General features: G+C 38.8%; 1 protein-coding gene across 1 annotated transcript in view; it reads left to right on the top strand.

Annotated features, from left to right (window-relative positions):
* The window catches only part of LOC105285968 (laccase-3), a 312136-nt gene that overhangs the window by 260670 nt on the left and 31212 nt on the right, over nt 1–20254 (top strand). Inside the window, exon 9 of the mRNA XM_026973661.1 lies at nt 12138–12344. Coding sequence (XP_026829462.1) covers nt 12138–12344 — 207 coding nt within the window. The remainder of the gene's footprint in view (nt 1–12137; nt 12345–20254) is intronic.

Here is a 20254-nt window from a genome sequence, read left to right on the forward strand (position 1 = left end):
CAACATTCTTCACATCCTAGGAGAATGTCGACGTAATTACAAAAAAGCAGCAGCATTATACCGAAGAAAATTTCCTCTACGACAACATCCGAGTCATACTGCAATACGTAAAATTGCAATAAGGATTCGAAGAGGGAATCTCTGTCGACGAAGAAGATGTTACAACGTAGATGATTACGTGCTGAATGCTCGTTTCCTCGTAACTCTGGTGATGGTTCATTTGAACCTTCATGTATCATTACGTGAAATTGAGCGTACAATGGGGATTCCAAGATCGACTGCTTCTAGATACTTGAAGGCTGCAAAGTACCACCCTTATCATATTACATTAAATCAAGCCTTGACTGAGAATGATCATCGAGAACGGCTATTATTTTATCACTGGGCAACACAGCAACTTCTGCACGATGGCGAGTTTTTTAAGTACGTTTTGTTCAGCAGCTACTTTTCATAGTCATGGAACGTTGAATCGTCATAATTGTCACTATTGGGCTCCAGTTAATCCTCGTTGGATGCAACAAATAGACAATCAGCATCGATGGAGTCTCACTGTCTGGTGCGGAATCGTCAATGGCTCTGTAATTGGCCCCTACTTTTTTGATGGTATGGTTAATGCGCAGAACTATTTACAATTTCTAAGAGATATTCTTCCAATACTTCTTGAAGATATTGACCTTAATACACGGAGAAGAAGTGGTTCCAACATGATGGTGCAGGTCCTCACTATGCCAATATCGTCAGAGATTATCTGAACGAGACCTTCCGTAATGTATGGATTGGAAGGGGTAGTCGAGTAAGGTGGCCAGCAAGATCACCAGATTTAACTTCTCCAGATTTTTATTTATGGGGTTACCTGAAAGATGTAGTCTATCTATGTAGTATGGGAGAGACCAACGACAAGAGAAAACATGATAGAGAGGATCCAAGCAGCGTGTAACATTATTCCACGTGATGTTCTCTTACGTACTGTTACAAACTTCGAGAGACGGATTCAATATTGTCAACAAGTCAACGGAGCTACGTTTGAACATCTCATCAGATGAGCAGAGAGACGACCTACAAAACTAATTTACGACTACCTTACTTGGCCTTAAGGGGGTATTCTAGTGTAGCATGTCAGAAAAATCGAATTTTTTGGCATATTTTGCAAGTATATGGTATGGAAAATATGTCTGCGAGAAGATTTAGCCCGATTCGCAAAATTAACAAAGTAATAGCACCTAATAGAAAATAACCTCTGGCGCGCGCTCGGCGGTTGGACCGCGCGGCATACAACAGAGCATTGTGTTAGTATTTTAGGTAGGGTCGGAAGATCGTTATTCTTTGAAAGTCGTACATTTGAATTGGAGCCTTTGTATAGTACAGGTTATATAGTACAATGAATCTCTAAATTCATTGATTTGGACTTTTGCTCCAAACATCTCCATGCTGGCGTGAAAGTTGTTGAAATAGCAACATTCTTGGCAGTTATAATTTTCAATAAAGGATTTATGCCAATTTTAAAACTTATGAACGTGATGGGAGTTAGTATTCGTCAGCAAGCGGTGATGTACGCAAACTCCCGGAACGAAGCTCGTATCACCCGCTCGGAGCGGCGCTCCACTAACTTCTCTCGAGATCAGAGAATGAATCGCAGGGAAGAGAGATCAGCTCTGCAGGACTTCTACAAACAAGAGGAATGTCCCCTGTATGGCCCTGGACTAGCCGATTGATCGTAAGTAACATTATCTCTATGTAATCAGTATGAAAAGCTTTAAACGTGTTTTTCTCGAAACCATGTTTTTCAAATTGGTTCCTATGATATCTCAAAAACCAGTTAATCAATTGACTCAGGCTTTTGCACACATCTTCAGTATATGTGTGGCTATAGCCTCTACCACAATCAAGTCGAAATATTGTTTTTTGGAATTTCTACAGCCTACAGTGGTCCAGAAACCTCGAAAAAGTGACCAAAATTCAAGATTTTGTCGGACTTTTCTGAAACTTGGTATTTATGAGTTTTCGGGGTCACTTATAACAAATCTGACGTTAAAAATTCAAAATTCAAAATGGCGGATCCAATATGGCTGTCAATATCTATTAATTTTAATCGGATTGATATAAAATTTGGTATTTGAGGGTTTTCAAGGTCGCTGATAACAAATTTGACACTATAAATTTAAAATTAAAAATAGCAGATCTAGTATAGTGACTATAAGATTTGAAAAATAAGGTTCACGATATATAGGATGTCCCGTAATAATCGCCTAACCTCTCGTATGCCAATAGAGCAGATCGAGATGAACAGAAAAGTCCCATACCATTTTGCGATATTCGCAATAATAATCGAAATATTGAATATTACAGTTAAGCGAATCCAGAGCGCGCGGAAGAGAGTGCCGAGCCGCTCGAGGTATAGGATTATTATTGCGAATATCGCAAAATGGTATGGGACTTTTCTGTTCATCTCGATCTGCTCTATTGGCATACGAGAGGTTAGGCGAATATTACGGGACACATACCGGATGATTGCGGAACGAGTCGCGCAAACACGTTTAAAATTTTAATTAGTCTATATCGTTCCTTGAAATAAAAAAGAGCAGCTGGTAGCAGCAAATATACAAGTTTACTAATATATGATTAAGATGGTATCCAGAAAATTTAATTCCGAAGTGGAGCTTAGGGGAGTTTTAAATTGAAACATTGTCAGATTTGACAAAATCAAAAAATGTCCATCAAAACCTTGTATTTAAAGCCATGTACATTCTCTAAGTTAATTATAACTTATTGATCTAGATTCTAAACACTTTTCTCATAAAGAATAAACACTCTGAATATCGGAGTATGGACATATACATACGGAGTATATACATACAGGAAAAGCAATTTGACTCAAGTGACTGATCGTAATTTTTACTCAATTTTTTGAATTCAAAGACCCATAAACTCAATAATAATAATCGAATCACTTTAAAAATTTACACAGATCTACATTCACTTATCCTGATAATAAAAACATAGTGTTATGAACTAAATATGGTAGGTGACTTTTGGCCAGTTTTTAGGGGTCTCTGGACCACTGTGCAGCCCTTCAATGGTGAAAAAAAATGGCACAAATCGAAACTTAATTTTCTCAATGAAGTCATGTTTTAAATTTTCAACATTTTTTTTCATTCTGGTACCTGCTATAGCCACACTCATACTAATTAAGAATCTCTTTGGTTTTTTGTTTCAGATGAGCAGAACAGCTGAAATCATGGGAACCATGGACCAACTTGTTTTTTCATGTTCTTATTTAATATCATGTGCAGCGCTTATTTATAGTTATTGTCTAATACAAAAATTTGGAAACATACACCAAATATGTATGAATAAGTAGGGAAAACCCTGCCTCAAAAAACCTTATATTTTTTTCAAAAACAATTCACCAAAATAGCATACAAATTCCGCTTTTACACTAGAATACCCCCTTAATTGATTACATAACGGCATGATCTTGCCTTAACTGGCTGGATCAGAGCACGATCTTGCCTTAACTGGCTGGATCAGTGATCGATCTTGCCTTAACTGGCCGGATCTGTGATCGATCTTACCTTAGTTGGCTGGATGTAGAACACACGCATACGCACGCACGCACATGCTGATGGTAAACAGTAAAATACTAAAAACAACTTCAGTGTCTGTTATAAAGCGAGTATTATCATTGGTCCGCTAAAGGTTGAACCTGAGTTTTCGGGATAAGGAGGGCGTTTTTAAAAACAATGTTTCGGACAAAAGTTACTTACTTTCCGACGAAGAATCAGAATCTGCAATAAAAAGTATGGGGTTCCGTTTAAAAAAAACAAAGTTGAACTCCATATGACCTTGACCAACGCCACCCAAGGTCAAATCAATAGTACCGTCTTATGTCCCCCTCGAAGTCACAAAACTTTTGTTTGGAACATTTTTCGATTTAACGCAGTGTTTCTGAAATATTTTAGGGGAAACTTTAAAATGGGACACCCTGTATATATACAGGGTAGACCATTTATTCAATACACGAGAATATCTCGACAAGGAGAAGTTTTTCAAAAAACTGTTTCAGACAAAAGTTGTATGGCTTCAAGGGGAAAAGATAATGATATTATCAATTTAATTGTAGATGGCGTCACTTTAGAGATTTCATCATGGCGGCCATTTTTTAAAATGGAAGTTGATTTTTCTCTCTAAGTAAAAGTTGTAGCTGACAATGAGACGAATACAACAGTTTTTTGCAATTGGACCATTTTTCAGTGAGTTACAGCATTCCAAAGTTTATAATTTAAGTAAAAAGCTCTTACCCCCATAAAGTATGCGTATTTTGTAACTCCAAACCGTTCTTCACCTCTGCGTGGAGGTGTATGTGTTAGTGCGCGCGCGTGCGTGCATGCATGCGTGCATGTGCGTGTGTATATGTTGTTTCTATTCGTTATCTGGACTAACTCTGTTTGATAGTCAACCAGTTCCAGACTGATTGACACGCATTTTCCCGTGCTTAGCGTCACGTAGGATGAACGACGTGGATGTGACGGAGCTTTCATCCCTTTGGGGTGCTTTATTAACGTGAGTTTCCCTTGCCTCTCACGATTTTGTATAAACATATTATAAAAGATGTTCAAAGACGTTTCCATTTTCTTGAATGCATAACGCGATTCTTCGTTCAAAATGGTTAGCAGTTTCAAGTAATACGGCTCATGGTATGTTTGTACAAGCAGTTTTGATTCTCTGAATCATGTCTTCTCGAGTTGTAGGTTCATGCTCGTACACGACATTTCTTACATAACCCCATAAATAAAAAGTCGGGTGATGTCAAGTCGGGAGATCGCGCTGGCCATGCTACTGGTCCACCTCGTCCGATCCACATGCCATTGTAGCGTCTATTTAGATAATTTCTTACAATTCTCGCGTAATGTGGTGGAGCCCCATCTAATTGAATCCACATTCTGAGTCTTGTATACAAATCAACATCTTCAAGCAATCCTGGTAGTTCATTCCTTAGAAAGGCTAAATAGTTCTGACCCGTTACATTACCATCAAAGATGTATGGACCAATCAGATAGCCGTTAATCATGCCGCACCAAACGTTAATACTCCAGCGATGTTGATTGTCTATTTGTCTATACCATCGAGGGTTAACATTTGCCCAATAATGACAGTTGTGTCTGTTTAGTTGTCCACTATTATTAAATGTTGCTTCATCACTAAACATTACATAATAAAAAAAAGCTGGATTATTTCTAATCATTTATTGGGCCCATCGGCAAAATTGTAAACGCATCCTCATATCATTTGGTATAATAGCTTGCATTAACGTTATGTGATACGGATAATATCCGTGGCTTCCTAAAATTCTTAAAATGGTAGTTCTACTTATACCTACTTGTCTCACTATTTGGTAGCTACTAATATGAGGATTGAGGTAAATTGACGCTAAAATGATCAATACACGTACATCGTTCTCATACCCATGACTTTGTCTACTACGTATCAAATTACCCTCTTGAGCTCTTAAATAAATGTTTCGAATAACAGCAGCATTCGGATGACGTCGGTTTGGATACCGAACTTGATAAAGAGCAGCAGCTTGACGCTAATTAATACGACATTCACCAAGAATAAGCAACATGTCAAGTATTTCTTGTGGAGGATAATCACCCATAATTTTAATATCAATGTAGATTTTAGCGAGTATCAAGTGTTAACCGCAGTAAGATAACCCACTAGAGTACTAAACTTGACTTAATCTCTTTGATTACTACTTGAGTACTACCATTAAGAATGTATGGACCAATACGGTATGGGGAAATACGACCCGAGGTATGTCTATACAAGCAGTTTCGATCCTCTGAATCATGCTGTGATGCCGGCTTGCGTGCTTTGGTCGCACGCGGGCACATGTGTGCGGCTGGAGTGGGGCTTTGAGCGCGTCGCGAAACATTCCCCATAAACTTTGGAACGCTATAACTCACTGAAAAATGGTCCAATTGCAAAAAACAAAAAACCGTTGTATTCGTCTCATTGTCAGCTACAACTTTTACTTAGAGAGAAAAATCAACTTCCATTTAAAAAAATGGCTGCCATGATGAAATCTCTAAAGTGGTGCCATCTATAATTAAATTAATAATATCATCATCTTTCCCCCTTGAAGCCATACAACTTTTGTCTGAAACAGTTTTTTGAAAAACTTCTCCTTGTCGAGATATTCGCGTGTATTGAATAAAATGGTCTACCCTGTATACATATAAAATGCAGCAAAATCGGTGATTATGCTGCCTGGTGTTCTCCTTGTTAGGGACATGACAACATAGGTCAAAGTGATTTGAGCTGCATCCCCTAAACTACATAATTACTAGAGGAAAGATACCTAACAAGGGGAAGGCGCGGTTTTTGAGTCACAGATTTAAAAATGGTTTTTACGGTGTATGGTACTCTAGCAAAAGGGTTCTTGAACAAAGTGATAGGACGCTATATTAAGTTGTTTTCAAGAAAAAATGATGTAAAAAATACCGCGTTCTTTATATACCGGGATCATAAGACTAGATCAGCGAGAAGTCGGTGTAGCTAGGATGTCTAAGCTTCTAACTGCCACACTGCTGACCCGAGTTCGATCCCCCTCACTCGCATAGTTTTTTCATTTTTTTATGCAACCTGGCTAAAAATGTTTATTTGTGTAAAATAAAGGATAATACTTTAATATACTATCCCCCTTCGATTCTGATGAAATTTTACAGGTATGTTTTACTAACTAAATATTGTCAAAAACCAGAGTGCGGAGTTGCGGAAATGTTTAGTTTCCGAGAAATTTAACACGGCCAAATACGTCAGCATATTGATTAGTTCTCGGAATGGTAGGTCATTATTTTGAGTGACAGGGCAGCTCTCGCCTTTTTGCAATTTAATGCTACAATCTAATGGAGTAGCAACAGGCTTTGATTTATTCATTCTAAATCGATTAAGGATATCAGTTATATATCCCTTTTGACTCATCGTCACGCCATCCTTGCTTTGGGAAAATTCAATCCCCAAGCAATATTTCACTTCACCTAGATCCTTGATCTGAAACTTTCCAGCGAGATGTTTAGTCAGTTCGGTAATTTTGGATTGATAGCGACCAACTACCAACATATCATCGACGTACACTGCGACGAGGATTATGTCCCTACCTTCTCCCATGAAGAATATAAACGGATCGGCTGAAGATCGCTTTAGTCCGAAATTCTTGAGTTCTTGGCTTAATTTCGCATGCCAGCGACGGCCAGCTTGATGAAGTGCATAAAGGGCTTTCTTCAATAAACAAACCTTGTCTCCGCCTCTCAGTTCTCGAAGTATACTTCTTGCTTTATCGATCTTCCCTTTCTTCTCAAGCGCGACAATTTCCTCTAAAATTAGCTCTGTATATCATGGAACCTCCATATAAATGGTTTCTTCAAGTTCACTGTGCAAATACGCGGTCGCTACGTCTAGTTGATGAATCTTCATGTCATGTGCCGCTATGGCAGACATAATGCAAATAGAACTGAGTCGGGCCACTGGTGCGAAAGTTTCATTAAAATCAACGCCGAGACGTTGGGAAAAACCGTGTGCAACTATGCGTGCTTTTCGTCGTTCTAACGTTCCATCTTGATTTAGTTTGTTCCTCAATACGATACGACTACCAATAACTTCGCGACCTTCAGGACGATTCACTAATGTCCACGTGTCGTTCTTAATAATCGTCTTCATCTCTGCTGTCATCGCTCGAAGCCATTCTTCCGCATCAGATCCTCTTAAAGATTTGTTAATTGGGATCTCGGCAAGATATGTGAACTCGGCCTCTTCTATTGTGTCATTCACAACTTGATACATTTTTTCGGTCTTCCCCTGAGTTCAGTTATTATTTTACGGGGTCTTTCTGGTCCTCTCTTTGTAGCAGTTGGTAGATCATGAGCTCGATCTTCGTCTCCATCTTCGGATAACTGATCGTCTTGTACATCATCTTGGTCTCCATTGTCTTCGTCAATGACTGGAAATTCAACTTCTCTTCATCTCTCAGTGATCTCTTCTCTTTCTGAAGCAGAATCGTTGCATTCCTGGCTTGATGTTTCCGGCAAGGCGATGAACTTCACGTCTTGAAATATCGATTTTTCTTTCATCTGGGATCTATATCGTGTATGTCTTGGAATTTTCAGCGTATCCGACAAAGATTCCCTTCTTAGATCACGACTACAACTTCCCCTTGTTTGGCTCTCTATCCAGAGATGATACTTGACAACCGAACTCTTAAAAGTTCAACAATCGGGACTTGTCCCGTCGATTTTTGGTATGGAATTTTGCTGTTGAGACTATTAGTCGGACATCTGTTACGTATGTAATTTGTTGCGTTGATAGCTTCTCCCCAGAAAGATGCAGGTAACTTCGATTGGATCAGGAGATTTAGCCATTTCCACGAGGGTCCGGTTCTTTCTTTTCGCGATGCCGTTCTGCTCCGGAGTGTGTATGACGGTCAGTCTACGCTCCTGTCAATCCTGTTTTCCTTTAAAAAGTCGTCGAATTCCTTATTAATGTACTCCTTGCCATTATCCGACTGTAAATATTTGATTTTGCGTCCGGTATGGTTTTCGACGAGTGCTTTGAAATATTTGAACGCACTAAATACCTCATTTTTGCTTTTGAGCATCTTGACTGTGCACCACCGCGAATAATCGTCGATAAAAGTCACGAAGTACCTCGACTTTCCAATCGATTCAATTCTCCTTGGTCCACAAACATCAGAGTGGATTAATTCTAAAAGTTCGGTCTGTCTCTCAGATTTCTTAGTGTAAGTGGATTTCGTCATTTCCCCGTGAATGCAAACATCACATTTGAAATTACGCTTGAATCCCGCGATGATCATTCCACGAACGTTTCCATTTCGTTCTATTGCAGAGATATCTTTTACGTTGAGGTGACCCATTTTGCGATGCCAAATCTCCATTGATGTATCACATGATCCTCGATCAGTCTTACTTACTGCAGCAGCTTGCATTCGTGTTTAGTCTCTTCTAAATAATACAACCCATTGGTGCGAATCGCTTCTAGCTTCGTATTTCCGTCTCGGTCAATAACTCTTACTGATCTATCATCGAAAATGACTTTAAATTCTCTATCGGTAATTTTGTCTACCGACAATAAATTTGTGCGCAAGTCAGAAACATGTAAAACGTTTTCCAGATTTAAATTTTTAGATTCTCTTTCAAGCGCTGTATTAAAACTTACGATTCCTTTTCCTGCTATCGCCGTCGACGTATTATTAGCGAGGTTCAATTTCAACTGTGACCTTTGTGATGTGCTCAAATTTGTTCCAATCATTACATAGATGTGAAGTACATCCGCTATCTAAACACCATACCCTCAATCGTGTGGTTTCATTTACCTGGAACGTTTTCTGTTCGTCTGAATCCTCCATCGGTGTGCATCGGCGTGAAAACTGTTACGTCGTCGACGTCGGCTAACTTCTCCTTTTCGAAATTCTTTGAAGATGCTCGTGTTACGTCCAGCGCTCTACCGAGAGGACGTACGGAGCCTTTACTCACGCGTTAATGTGAGTCGAGCCAACCAAGTTATCTGAAAGAAGGTCAACGGCCGAAGGCCGCTCTTACACTTCTTAAAGATAAAAGTCCGCTCGTCGGTCCTTTTTTCGTAAGGAAAATTAATCCCTATTACAAAGGACAGGACCTCGTGCGATCAAATGAGAAAGAAAAGAGGTAAAATAAATTAATAAAAATTAATATTTAAATAAGAATCTGATTTATTATTAAAACAACAGGATCTGTATAATTCGGATTAGCAAGAATTACAATTTGATAAAAATAATACAATTTAAAAACTTTATTTTATTGATGATAGTACTCGAAGTATTGAGTGATTACTGCTAATTTTTCGGCTGGGTCTTTTCCTGCTCCACCGTTTGGGTGGAAGTCGAAGGATTCGGTGAGGGACTCGGAGTAGACGGTAGAAGGGAAAAAAGAGGCCGAAAGTATGAAGGTTTGATATCCAGTCGCAAAAAGAAAGAGAAAGAAAAAAAGAAACAGAAAATTAAAAAAACTCCTTACTTGTGTTGGCTGGTGAGATGATTTAGCCAAATGTAGTACTGATTTTGCCTCTTTGGTTGGCAGGCGGAGTGAAAATAGTCGAGCGGGACGCCGTAGGTGATTCTTCTAATATTTCACTGATTGTGAGTTCACTGAACTTTATGCTTTAATGAGAAACGGCACACTCGAAGGTAAACTGAATACTATTGTGAATTGCACTGCACACGACTGAAGTCGGTACTATATTGAATACTATGCCGAATCACACTGTACGGACTGGAGTAGATATAATAATGGTGTTCTGGGCGATTCCGCTGGCCTTTTTATAATATATAGAAAATCGTGCTAGGAGGGGATTGTTAGGAGCAGTTAGGAAATGGGAAACATCTCTAGTCTTGTAACGGGAAGACACCTCTTGAGTTGATTGACAGGCAAGAGCAGGAGATGAGTCGTGAGAACTTAATCGTAATTTATGATCAGTGACCGTTGTTCGCTCATTGATAGTCATGCATTAGTCAGTCTCGAAACTTTATAGACAGACCGTTTCGTCCTGATAATACAGTAACTGTAGATCGCTATGATCAATGATTACTTTGTTTGAAGGAATTGGAAAGAAAACAATTTTTTACAGGAAAAAATCGTTATCTATTAAAATTAGTGCATGACAATATTTAGCCTCACATAACAAAATTATATATGAGTATATTGTTGGAACATAGCGAAATGTTCTATTTGATATACTCATTGGACATAATGCTTATAGATTTCAATTTCACATGTATGTTTGGTAGAAAATTTAGTAATGTTATGAAATAAAAAAATAATTTGATAAATTTATTGCAAGTAAAATCATTTTTTATTGTGTCTATAATTTGTCTGAGAGTTGAAGAAGATTTAAGTAGCCAATTAAATGTTTCTTATCAAGTCTCTCTCTCCCTCTCCCTCCCCACCCTCCCCTCCCCTCCCCTCCCCTCCCCTCCCCCCCTCCCCTCCCCCCCCTCCCCGCCCTCCCCCCCTCCCCTCCCCCCCCTCCCCCTCCCCTCCCCTCCCCTCTCCCTCTCCCCTCCCCTCCCTCTCTCCCTTCCTCCCTCCCTTTCTCTCTCTCTCTCTCTCTCTCTCTCTCTCTCTCTCTCTCTCCTTCCTCACTTTTTAGTCAACTTTCAACCATATAGGGTTTCCGGTACTGAACGCTCCAACGCTCACGAGAAATAAAGGTATGGCTGTTGTTTATTAAAAAATATTAGAAAAGGATGCCAATGGCGTATTGTCTTTTGTTGTGTGATTACTCTGAGTATGATTGCTGTGGTGTTTAAAACACTATCTACCGCCTCGACGTGAGGCGCACTCATTTGCCAATTTTGTAAAGTAATATCTCAATAATTATTACGAAGAACACAAACCAATATAGGATTTTTCTATTTATTTTAAGCCGCTCTACCTTTTCACAAATGTTGTCTGTTCATTACCATTCTACTAATAAGGACATTCTATTAATAAAGAAATTTACCAACAAACAATTCATTATTAGATGGCTTTTTTTCTTAATAAAGTAAATTAAGATAGTCATAAAGAAAATGATGCATTTGCACATAGTACAACTGGACACGTTGCAAATAACGAAGTTAACAAAATTAATTTTTTACTTATCCAAAAGCTACTGTGTCTAAAATTACTGTGTCAAATTGAACCGTATGCAAAGTATTGTGTTCATTTGCAACATGTTAAATTGTACGTATCCCAGTGAAGGCCACTTATTCATGAAACGTTGAAATCAAAGTGACGAAAAGCATCGCATCAACTCTGAAGCCAAATTAGCTATATCGTTTATATTAGCTATAGTAGCTATATTCATGTGTTATAAATAAATATAAGAACATTTACTTTAATTTACTTCAATTGTGCTAATGTATCCATAACCAAATTTGCTTTTCTTTAAAAACTGTAACAAAGCTTTATGTAACATTGAGCGTCAATTATGGTTAAAATATGAACCTTTACCAATCAAACATTAGTAATGAATTTGAGCAATATCTTTACATTTATTTCTATCTTGTATAATATACTGTAGATTAAAAAATTGTTTCTTTTTAGTTTCTCCAACCGGAAGTTATCTAGATAGCTTAATGAGCAATATTTCATATCAAGATCCACCAGGACCTCTTATCTCACAGAATGATGGATACGAATTTATGTGTGGAGATCGTTATACACCATCTACGTGTACGGAACCTTGCAGTTGTGCTCACGTTTATAATCTGCGAAAGAACGCAATTGTGGATATAATGGTATATGATAAAGGTATGTATGGTTTTTTAAAAAATGGTAAATATTTATAAATATTTGTTACTTTGTTCGCTATTAATACTCTTCTATTAATATACTTTTTTAAATAAACGTAAGTAAGTTGTCTTTTTAATATATAATAATATTCTTTGCATTAAATTATTTTATTGACTACAAGGTTTTGTTTTTCGCTATAGATTTATATTTTTTCTCTCTTCCATTCTTTTATCTTGATTTTAACATATACAGGGCTTTCGAAAAGTAACGGACCCACCCCCTATCTCAGAATCTATGCATCATAGGGAAAAATGACCCGAACAAAAGTTTTATGGTTCATAAAGTTCTGTTCTTTTGTGACCTCAAATTTGACATTGATCTCGACCTTGAAGGTTATTTGAAGGTCAATTTGCGTTTTTTAAATGGGAATTGCTACTTTGACCCCGGATTTGGAAAGAGCGGGAAATTTTACGTTCAGATATGTAATCTTGTGATGGTCAAAATGCCATCCAAGGCTTATCTTCAAGCCTTTTGACCTTTATCAAATCACAGTTGTTGGTTTCTCTCACTCTTAGTCTTATCCAGGGACAACGAACGTGAACGTGGTGAGAATCTGCTCTCTTGGGGTGCTTGATTATCGTGAGACCCCTTGCCTCTCACGATTTGGGGTGCTTGATTATCGTGAGTCCCCTTGCCTCTCACGATTTGGGGTGCTACTCGCGACTCATTATTTAGATTGATTGAAACATCTTACAACAAATGTTCGAATTGTTGCCCTTGAATTGCTTGGCAATGTGCCAATCTATGATAAAAACTTGAAACCGAATTCCTGTAAGTTTCCTCTGGTATGGCGTCTATTTCACGGGTTATCCTATTTCGCAAATCATCTAAATCTTGAGGCTTCGTAGTGTAGACCTTCCCTTTTAAGTACCCCCAAAAGAAATAATCTAGAGGATTCAGGTCTGGAGATCTAGCTGGCCATTCAATGGCACCCCTACGCCCGATCCATCTGTCAGGAAATGTTTCGTCCAAATATCGACGAACGTTAACTCCATAATGTGGAGGAGCCCCATCCTGTTGAAAGTAAATGTCATCAAAATTACCATCTGCTAAATTCCGTATGGCTGGTATAATTTGTTCTCGAAGCATGTTTTCATACATCTGAGCTGTTAAATTGCCCTCGATGAAAAATGACCCAACTGGTCTACCGTTGAAAATACCAGCCCACACATTAACTTTTTGGGGATGTTGGGTGTGAGTATCTCTCATCCAATGAGGATTATCATCACTCCAATATCTGCTATTTTGTCTATTTACTTGTCCATTTAACTCAAATGTGGCCTCATCGGAGAAGATAATGTTGTTGAGGAGTAAAGGATCATCGTTAATTATCTGCATCATAATTTCACAAAACTCCACTCGTCTGTCAAAGTCATCTTCAGATAGTTCCTGAACCAAACGGATTTTATATGGATGCCATTTGTTGAGCTTTAGAATTTTATGTACAGATCCAACCCCAATTTCATGCTCTTGTGAAACGCGAGGTATGCAATAATGAGGATCTTCGACGAATGACTGTAAGACACTTAACGTTTTTTCATCATTCGTTGCTGACTTAGGTCTACCAGGTTTTTCACGATCTTTAACACTACCAGTTTCCTCAAAACGTTGAATTGTACGTACAACAGTACTTTTGGAGATGGGATTTTCCTCTACTCTGAAAGTTTCATTAAATAGTTGCAATACCTGCCTATAACCTCTTTGTAGATCACCCCACCCTCGCATTATTAACAGAGATATTCGTTCTCGTTCAGTGAGGTGTGCCATGTTTGAGTTAACTACCTATTTGAACTCAGAAAATGAACTAAATTATGAGTGAACAGGGAGTAATGCTCAGTTTCAATAGTTAACTAATAATTGCGACAATTCAATCATCATTAGAACTCTCTAGTATCATATAAAACATGGTAAATAGTACATTACGATACAAGTGAGGAGGAATTAGAATCGCCAAATCTCGAAGTTGACGCACGAGTCAAAGACGAGCCATTTGCATTGTTCACTCATAATTTAGTTCATTTTCTGAGTTCAAATAGGTAGTTAACTCAAACATGGCACACCTCACTGAACGAGAACGAATATCTCTGTTAATAATGCGAGGGTGGGGTGATCTACAAAGAGGTTATAGGCAGGTATTGCAACTATTTAATGAAACTTTCAGAGTAGAGGAAAATCCCATCTCCAAAAGTACTGTTGTACGTACAATTCAACGTTTTGAGGAAACTGGTAGTGTTAAAGATCGTGAAAAACCTGGTAGACCTAAGTCAGCAACGAATGATGAAAAAACGTTAAGTGTCTTACAGTCATTCGTCGAAGATCCTCATTATTGCATACCTCGCGTTTCACAAGAGCATGAAATTGGGGTTGGATCTGTACATAAAATTCTAAAGCTCAACAAATGGCATCCATATAAAATCCGTTTGGTTCAGGAACTATCTGAAGATGACTTTGACAGACGAGTGGAGTTTTGTGAAATTATGATGCAGATAATTAACGATGATCCTTTACTCCTCAACAACATTATCTTCTCCGATGAGGCCACATTTGAGTTAAATGGACAAGTAAATAGACAAAATAGCAGATATTGGAGTGATGATAATCCTCATTGGATGAGAGATACTCACACCCAACATCCCCAAAAAGTTAATGTGTGGGCTGGTATTTTCAACGGTAGACCAGTTGGGTCATTTTTCATCGAGGGCAATTTAACAGCTCAGATGTATGAAAACATGCTTCGAGAACAAATTATACCAGCCATACGGAATTTAGCAGATGGTAATTTTGATGACATTTACTTTCAACAGGATGGGGCTCCTCCACATTATGGAGTTAACGTTCGTCGATATTTGGACGAAACATTTCCTGACAGATGGATCGGGCGTAGGGGTGCCATTGAATGGCCAGCTAGATCTCCAGACCTGAATCCTCTAGATTATTTCTTTTGGGGGTACTTAAAAGGGAAGGTCTACACTACGAAGCCTCAAGATTTAGATGATTTGCGAAATAGGATAACCCGTGAAATAGACGCCATACCAGAGGAAACTTACAGGAATTCGGTTTCAAGTTTTTATCATAGATTGGCACATTGCCAAGCAATTCAAGGGCAACAATTCGAACATTTGTTGTAAGATGTTTCAATCAATCTAAATAATGAGTCGCGAGTAGCACCCCAAATCGTGAGAGGCAAGGGGACTCACGATAATCAAGCACCCCAAATCGTGAGAGGCAAGGGGACTCACGTTAATCAAGCACCCAAAATCGTGAGAGGCAAGGGGACTCACGATAATCAAGCACCCCAAATCGTGAGAGGCAAGGGGTCTCACGATAATCAAGCACCCCAAGAGAGCAGATTCTCACCACGTTCACGTTCGTTGTCCCTGGATAAGACTAAGAGTGAGAGAAACCAACAACTGTGATTTGATAAAGGTCAAAAGGCTTGAAGATAAGCCTTGGATGGCATTTTGACCATCACAAGATTACATATCTGAACGTAAAATTTCCCGCTCTTTCCAAATCCGGGGTCAAAGTAGCAATTCCCATTTAAAAAACGCAAATTGACCTTCAAATAACCTTCAAGGTCGAGATCAATGTCAAATTTGAGGTCACAAAAGAACAGAACTTTATGAACCATAAAACTTTTGTTCGGGTCATTTTTCTCTATGATGCATAGATTCTGAGATAGGGGGTGGGTCCGTTACTTTTCGAAAGCCCTGTATATATATGTTACGGGCAAAGTCCGCAAGGTGGGCAGAGTTGGCATTGCCCGGGCAATGTCAACATTGCCCAACGCTGCTGGGCAAACTCCGCAGAAATGGTTGATTAGCTGACATTGCCCGGTTTTATGTGGGCAAAGTTGACACTGCCCATCCAGTGATGGGCAATGTCGGCAACTATTATTTCTTTGCGAACTTTGCCCGGTTTTAAGTTGGCATAGTTGACATTACTAAAGTACTGCAAAAGTAAGTAATCTGCAAAAGATGTTGGCCGGCAGTCATTGCTTATTACAGAATTGTTTAAAAAAATGTTTAATGTTTCCGTATGCGTTCGACGAGGTCCGTGGACATTCTCTGCCAATCGAGGTAATGGTAAATATTCACTTATGGTCAGTATCCGCAAATGTCAATGACCTTGACATATGTTTGTTATAGAGGTCATCATTTTAAGTAACCTTCTGCAAGTTTTAGCCGTCGCTCACTAGTCATTAAAAAGTTATTAACAAAATAAGTTTAATAATTGGTAAATGTGAAGGAGAGCTCTTTCCTCTCCGATTTTGATAAAAGTTTGCATACTTATGTATTTTCATGCGTAAAACACGAATCTGAAAGTTAAAATTGTCGCTCTCAACTACAAATAAAGTTACGTGTTAAAAAGTGACAGTTTCGGAGTTAGGAAATCTGTCATACTGACAGTCTACAGGCGTAGCACACACTGTCCGAGCATGCGCAAGCAAGGTTCTATATTGTAACTTCCACGCAGTACTTTTGGTCACCCCAAAGTTTTCTTATTTATTTTATGTGGAAGAGTACTAGGTGACGGACGAAGCCCGTCTCCTCGTGCTCTTCCACCCAAGCATATACTTTCCCAGTATAAAAAATTAATAATATTAAAGTAAGAAAGTTTATACAGGGAAAGTATATGCTTGGGTGGAAGAACACGAGGAGACGGGCTTCGCCCGTCATCTAGTACTCTTCCACATAAAAATAATAACAAAACTTTGGGGTGACCAAAAGTACCGCGTGAAAGTTACAATGTAGAACTTTGCTTTGCGTGGAACCTCGCTTCATATACTCTCAGCATATGCTTTCTAAATTTATTAAATAATATATGGTATGGTACATCAGAAAAGCATTACACATTCTATTTAGCTGAATTTTTATTTAAACGTTGTTTTCACCATCATGAACGTATAGATCAATTTTTCAATATTATGTCACAAATGTATCCTCTTAATGATATTGTTACGTCCAGAGCTCCGTGAGCTCGAGGAAGGCGCAACCAGACGCCTCTTGAGGTACGTAGGCACACAACCGCAGTACCTCGTGTGTTCGAGCCGACCGATTTTGTTTCAATTTTCGGGTCAACGACCAAAGTCGATTTTACCCTATTATTCGAAACGGACACTCGATTTTTGGGTCAACGACCTAAGTCGATCTACCCTAATAGTTCGAAACGGTCAACTCGATGGTCCTTTTTTGGTAAGGGAAATGAATCCCTATTACACAAGGATAGGACCCGTACGATCTGTCAAGGACGAGGGTGAAACGAGGGTAATTAACTAAAATGAAATTAATTGGTAAATTAACAATAATTTATTCTGTCAGTGGTCATCAGAAAATACGAGTACAAATGGTAAGAATTTTGAATCTGGATTGCGGATTTGAACATAATTATAAAAACTAAAATTCGATTGAAACGCCGCTACGGGAAACGCAATACAATATCAATACGCATTTTACTAAAATATTGGCACAAGTTGAAAATTAATCCGATTCATTCAGAAAAACATCGGTACATATTTTATAATTCTAAATTAATTCTAACTTAAACCGTATAATAATTAATCCAAAAAACGTTGACACAAATTACTAACATTACAGTATTTACGCCTACATTTCAAAATTAAAATTATTTAAAAGTTCACTTATGTAAGACGCGGGGATCAGGACAGGGTGGACGCGGTTTGGTCGCACGATAGCAAATCTGCCGATGAGGAATAATCCGAATCTGCTGAGGAATCGGTTGGTCCGCGAATATTATCGGCCATTTAAATGGAAATAAATCGGAATAGACAATTGCTCTACTGGAATCGCGAAACGATTAGAGGCTAATAAAATGAAATAATTAAAAAGGCTTACTTTTCTTGTATCGTTTCTCGGATGGGTTGATCGTCAATGAGTCAGGCGATGGAGCCAACCAGACCAGAATCGCTCGGGTGGAGTCCAACACTGACTCTAATATTTAAGCCCGATGTCCCGATCACGGGAACGTAACAGTAACGATGTGAATTGCAGGCTGGCCAAGATAGAAGAGGCTCTCTGGCCAAATTTTTCCCTTTATATAGAGCTAAAGAGTGTAGGCAGGGGTCACTCTTTTCCCAGAAAAGAAGAACAGAAAAAGGCAATAAAATTGTTTCTAATGAAGCGTCCATTGCTTCTGTATTAATATGATATCTGATGGATTTACGTTATCGTTTCCAAGGATTAGAGTCCGGCGCTTGACTTGTGAAGACCCTTCACTTGACCATCCATATTACAATCCATGTTTACATTTCCTTAATCTATTTTACAGCTGCCCCTGTATGACAGGGTTCCTTATCGGTGGATTACTTTTATTGCCGTCACCGAGTGACAATTCCCAAGTCCCGCTCCGCCTTTCCGAATCAGAAGCGGTCTTTGTTTAGTGATTAACTATTGATTCCGGGTGATTTTTCCCTCTTTTTCTCTTATCGAACGTTTCAGCCGAGCGCAGGTGGGGGTGTGTGAAATATTTTTGTGAATCTTATGGTTTACGTATCGTTTCATGATATCTATTACAATAAGACCACCTGTTCCCCCCTACGCTCGTCCGGTCGTTTTCCCGCTACTGGGGATTAATTCTTATCTGTTTCTTCCCTTTATTTTATGTTTTCCCTATGGAAGCGAGGAACCGTGGAGTCTCCTGGACGTAACAATATAATTTCATAAATAAATCAATAATTGTTGTTAAAGGATATGTCCTTGACAATATAGATTTAATGAAAATCCTTACCCACGTACATGGTGTCCAATAATTACCTGTAATTTATAAAACTTATTTTGTTAATAACTTTTTAATGAACAGTGAGCGGCGGCTAAAACTTGCAGAAGGTTACTTAGAATGATGACTTCTATAACATATCTCAAGGTCATTGACATTTGCGGATGCTGACCATAAGTGAATATTTACCGAAATAATATTTGCCGACATTGCCCATCACTGGATGTGTCAACTTTGCCCACATAAAACCGGGCAATGTCAGCTAATCAACCATTTCTGCGGAGTTTGCCCAGCAGCGTTGGGCAATGTTGACATTGCCCGGGCAATGCCGACTCTGCCCACTTTGCGGACTTTGCCCGTAACATATATATATATATATATATATATATATATATATATTGTTGCGTTCCGGTGACAATCACACACTCATAACACTCACCACACTCGTGGGACGCGTTTGCGCAAAAGGAAAGACTCGAGACTTTCGAAATATTAAGCTTTATTCCAAAAACCGATACAGCTCAGAATATACGTCTTTATGGGTCGACACCTTGTCTCCACCTTTCTGTTTACTAGCTGTTTATCTGTCTCTTGGCAGCCACGATCCTCAGCTGGACAACGACGATCAGAGTCCGGCACACCGGGTGACTCATCTCTGAGCCACCCCCGGACGCAACAATATACAGGGTGCTCCCGGGTTAAATCGCCAAACTTGAAATATGAATTGAGGACCTCAAAACAAACAAAATTGTCCTCTGGAACTATACTCGCAAACGCTTCGTTTAAGAGATATTGACTTCTTAAGTAATATTCGAAATATCTCTTTATTTTGTTTTGAAGATCGAAGGTCATTGATCGACGGCTAGTGTTTTCACTGTAAATAAAGCAAAAAGTGTATGAAGTGCCAGTTAATGACCTTCAATCATTAAAACAGAGGATAGTGCAAGAAGCGAAGAAATTACAGACGCACAATGTCAGTCAGCTACTCATTCTGTGATCGATAGGTGCACCGCTTGTCTCCGGGCTGGAGGCCATCATTTTGAACAAAACATGTAATAGTTAAATTTTGATTACTATAAAGCAATAAACAGGATAAACATAGATTATTTCAACATTATTTATTCCTATACTTC

Source organism: Ooceraea biroi, chromosome 11, assembly GCF_003672135.1.
Source record: "Ooceraea biroi isolate clonal line C1 chromosome 11, Obir_v5.4, whole genome shotgun sequence".
NCBI lineage: Eukaryota > Metazoa > Arthropoda > Insecta > Hymenoptera > Formicidae > Ooceraea > Ooceraea biroi.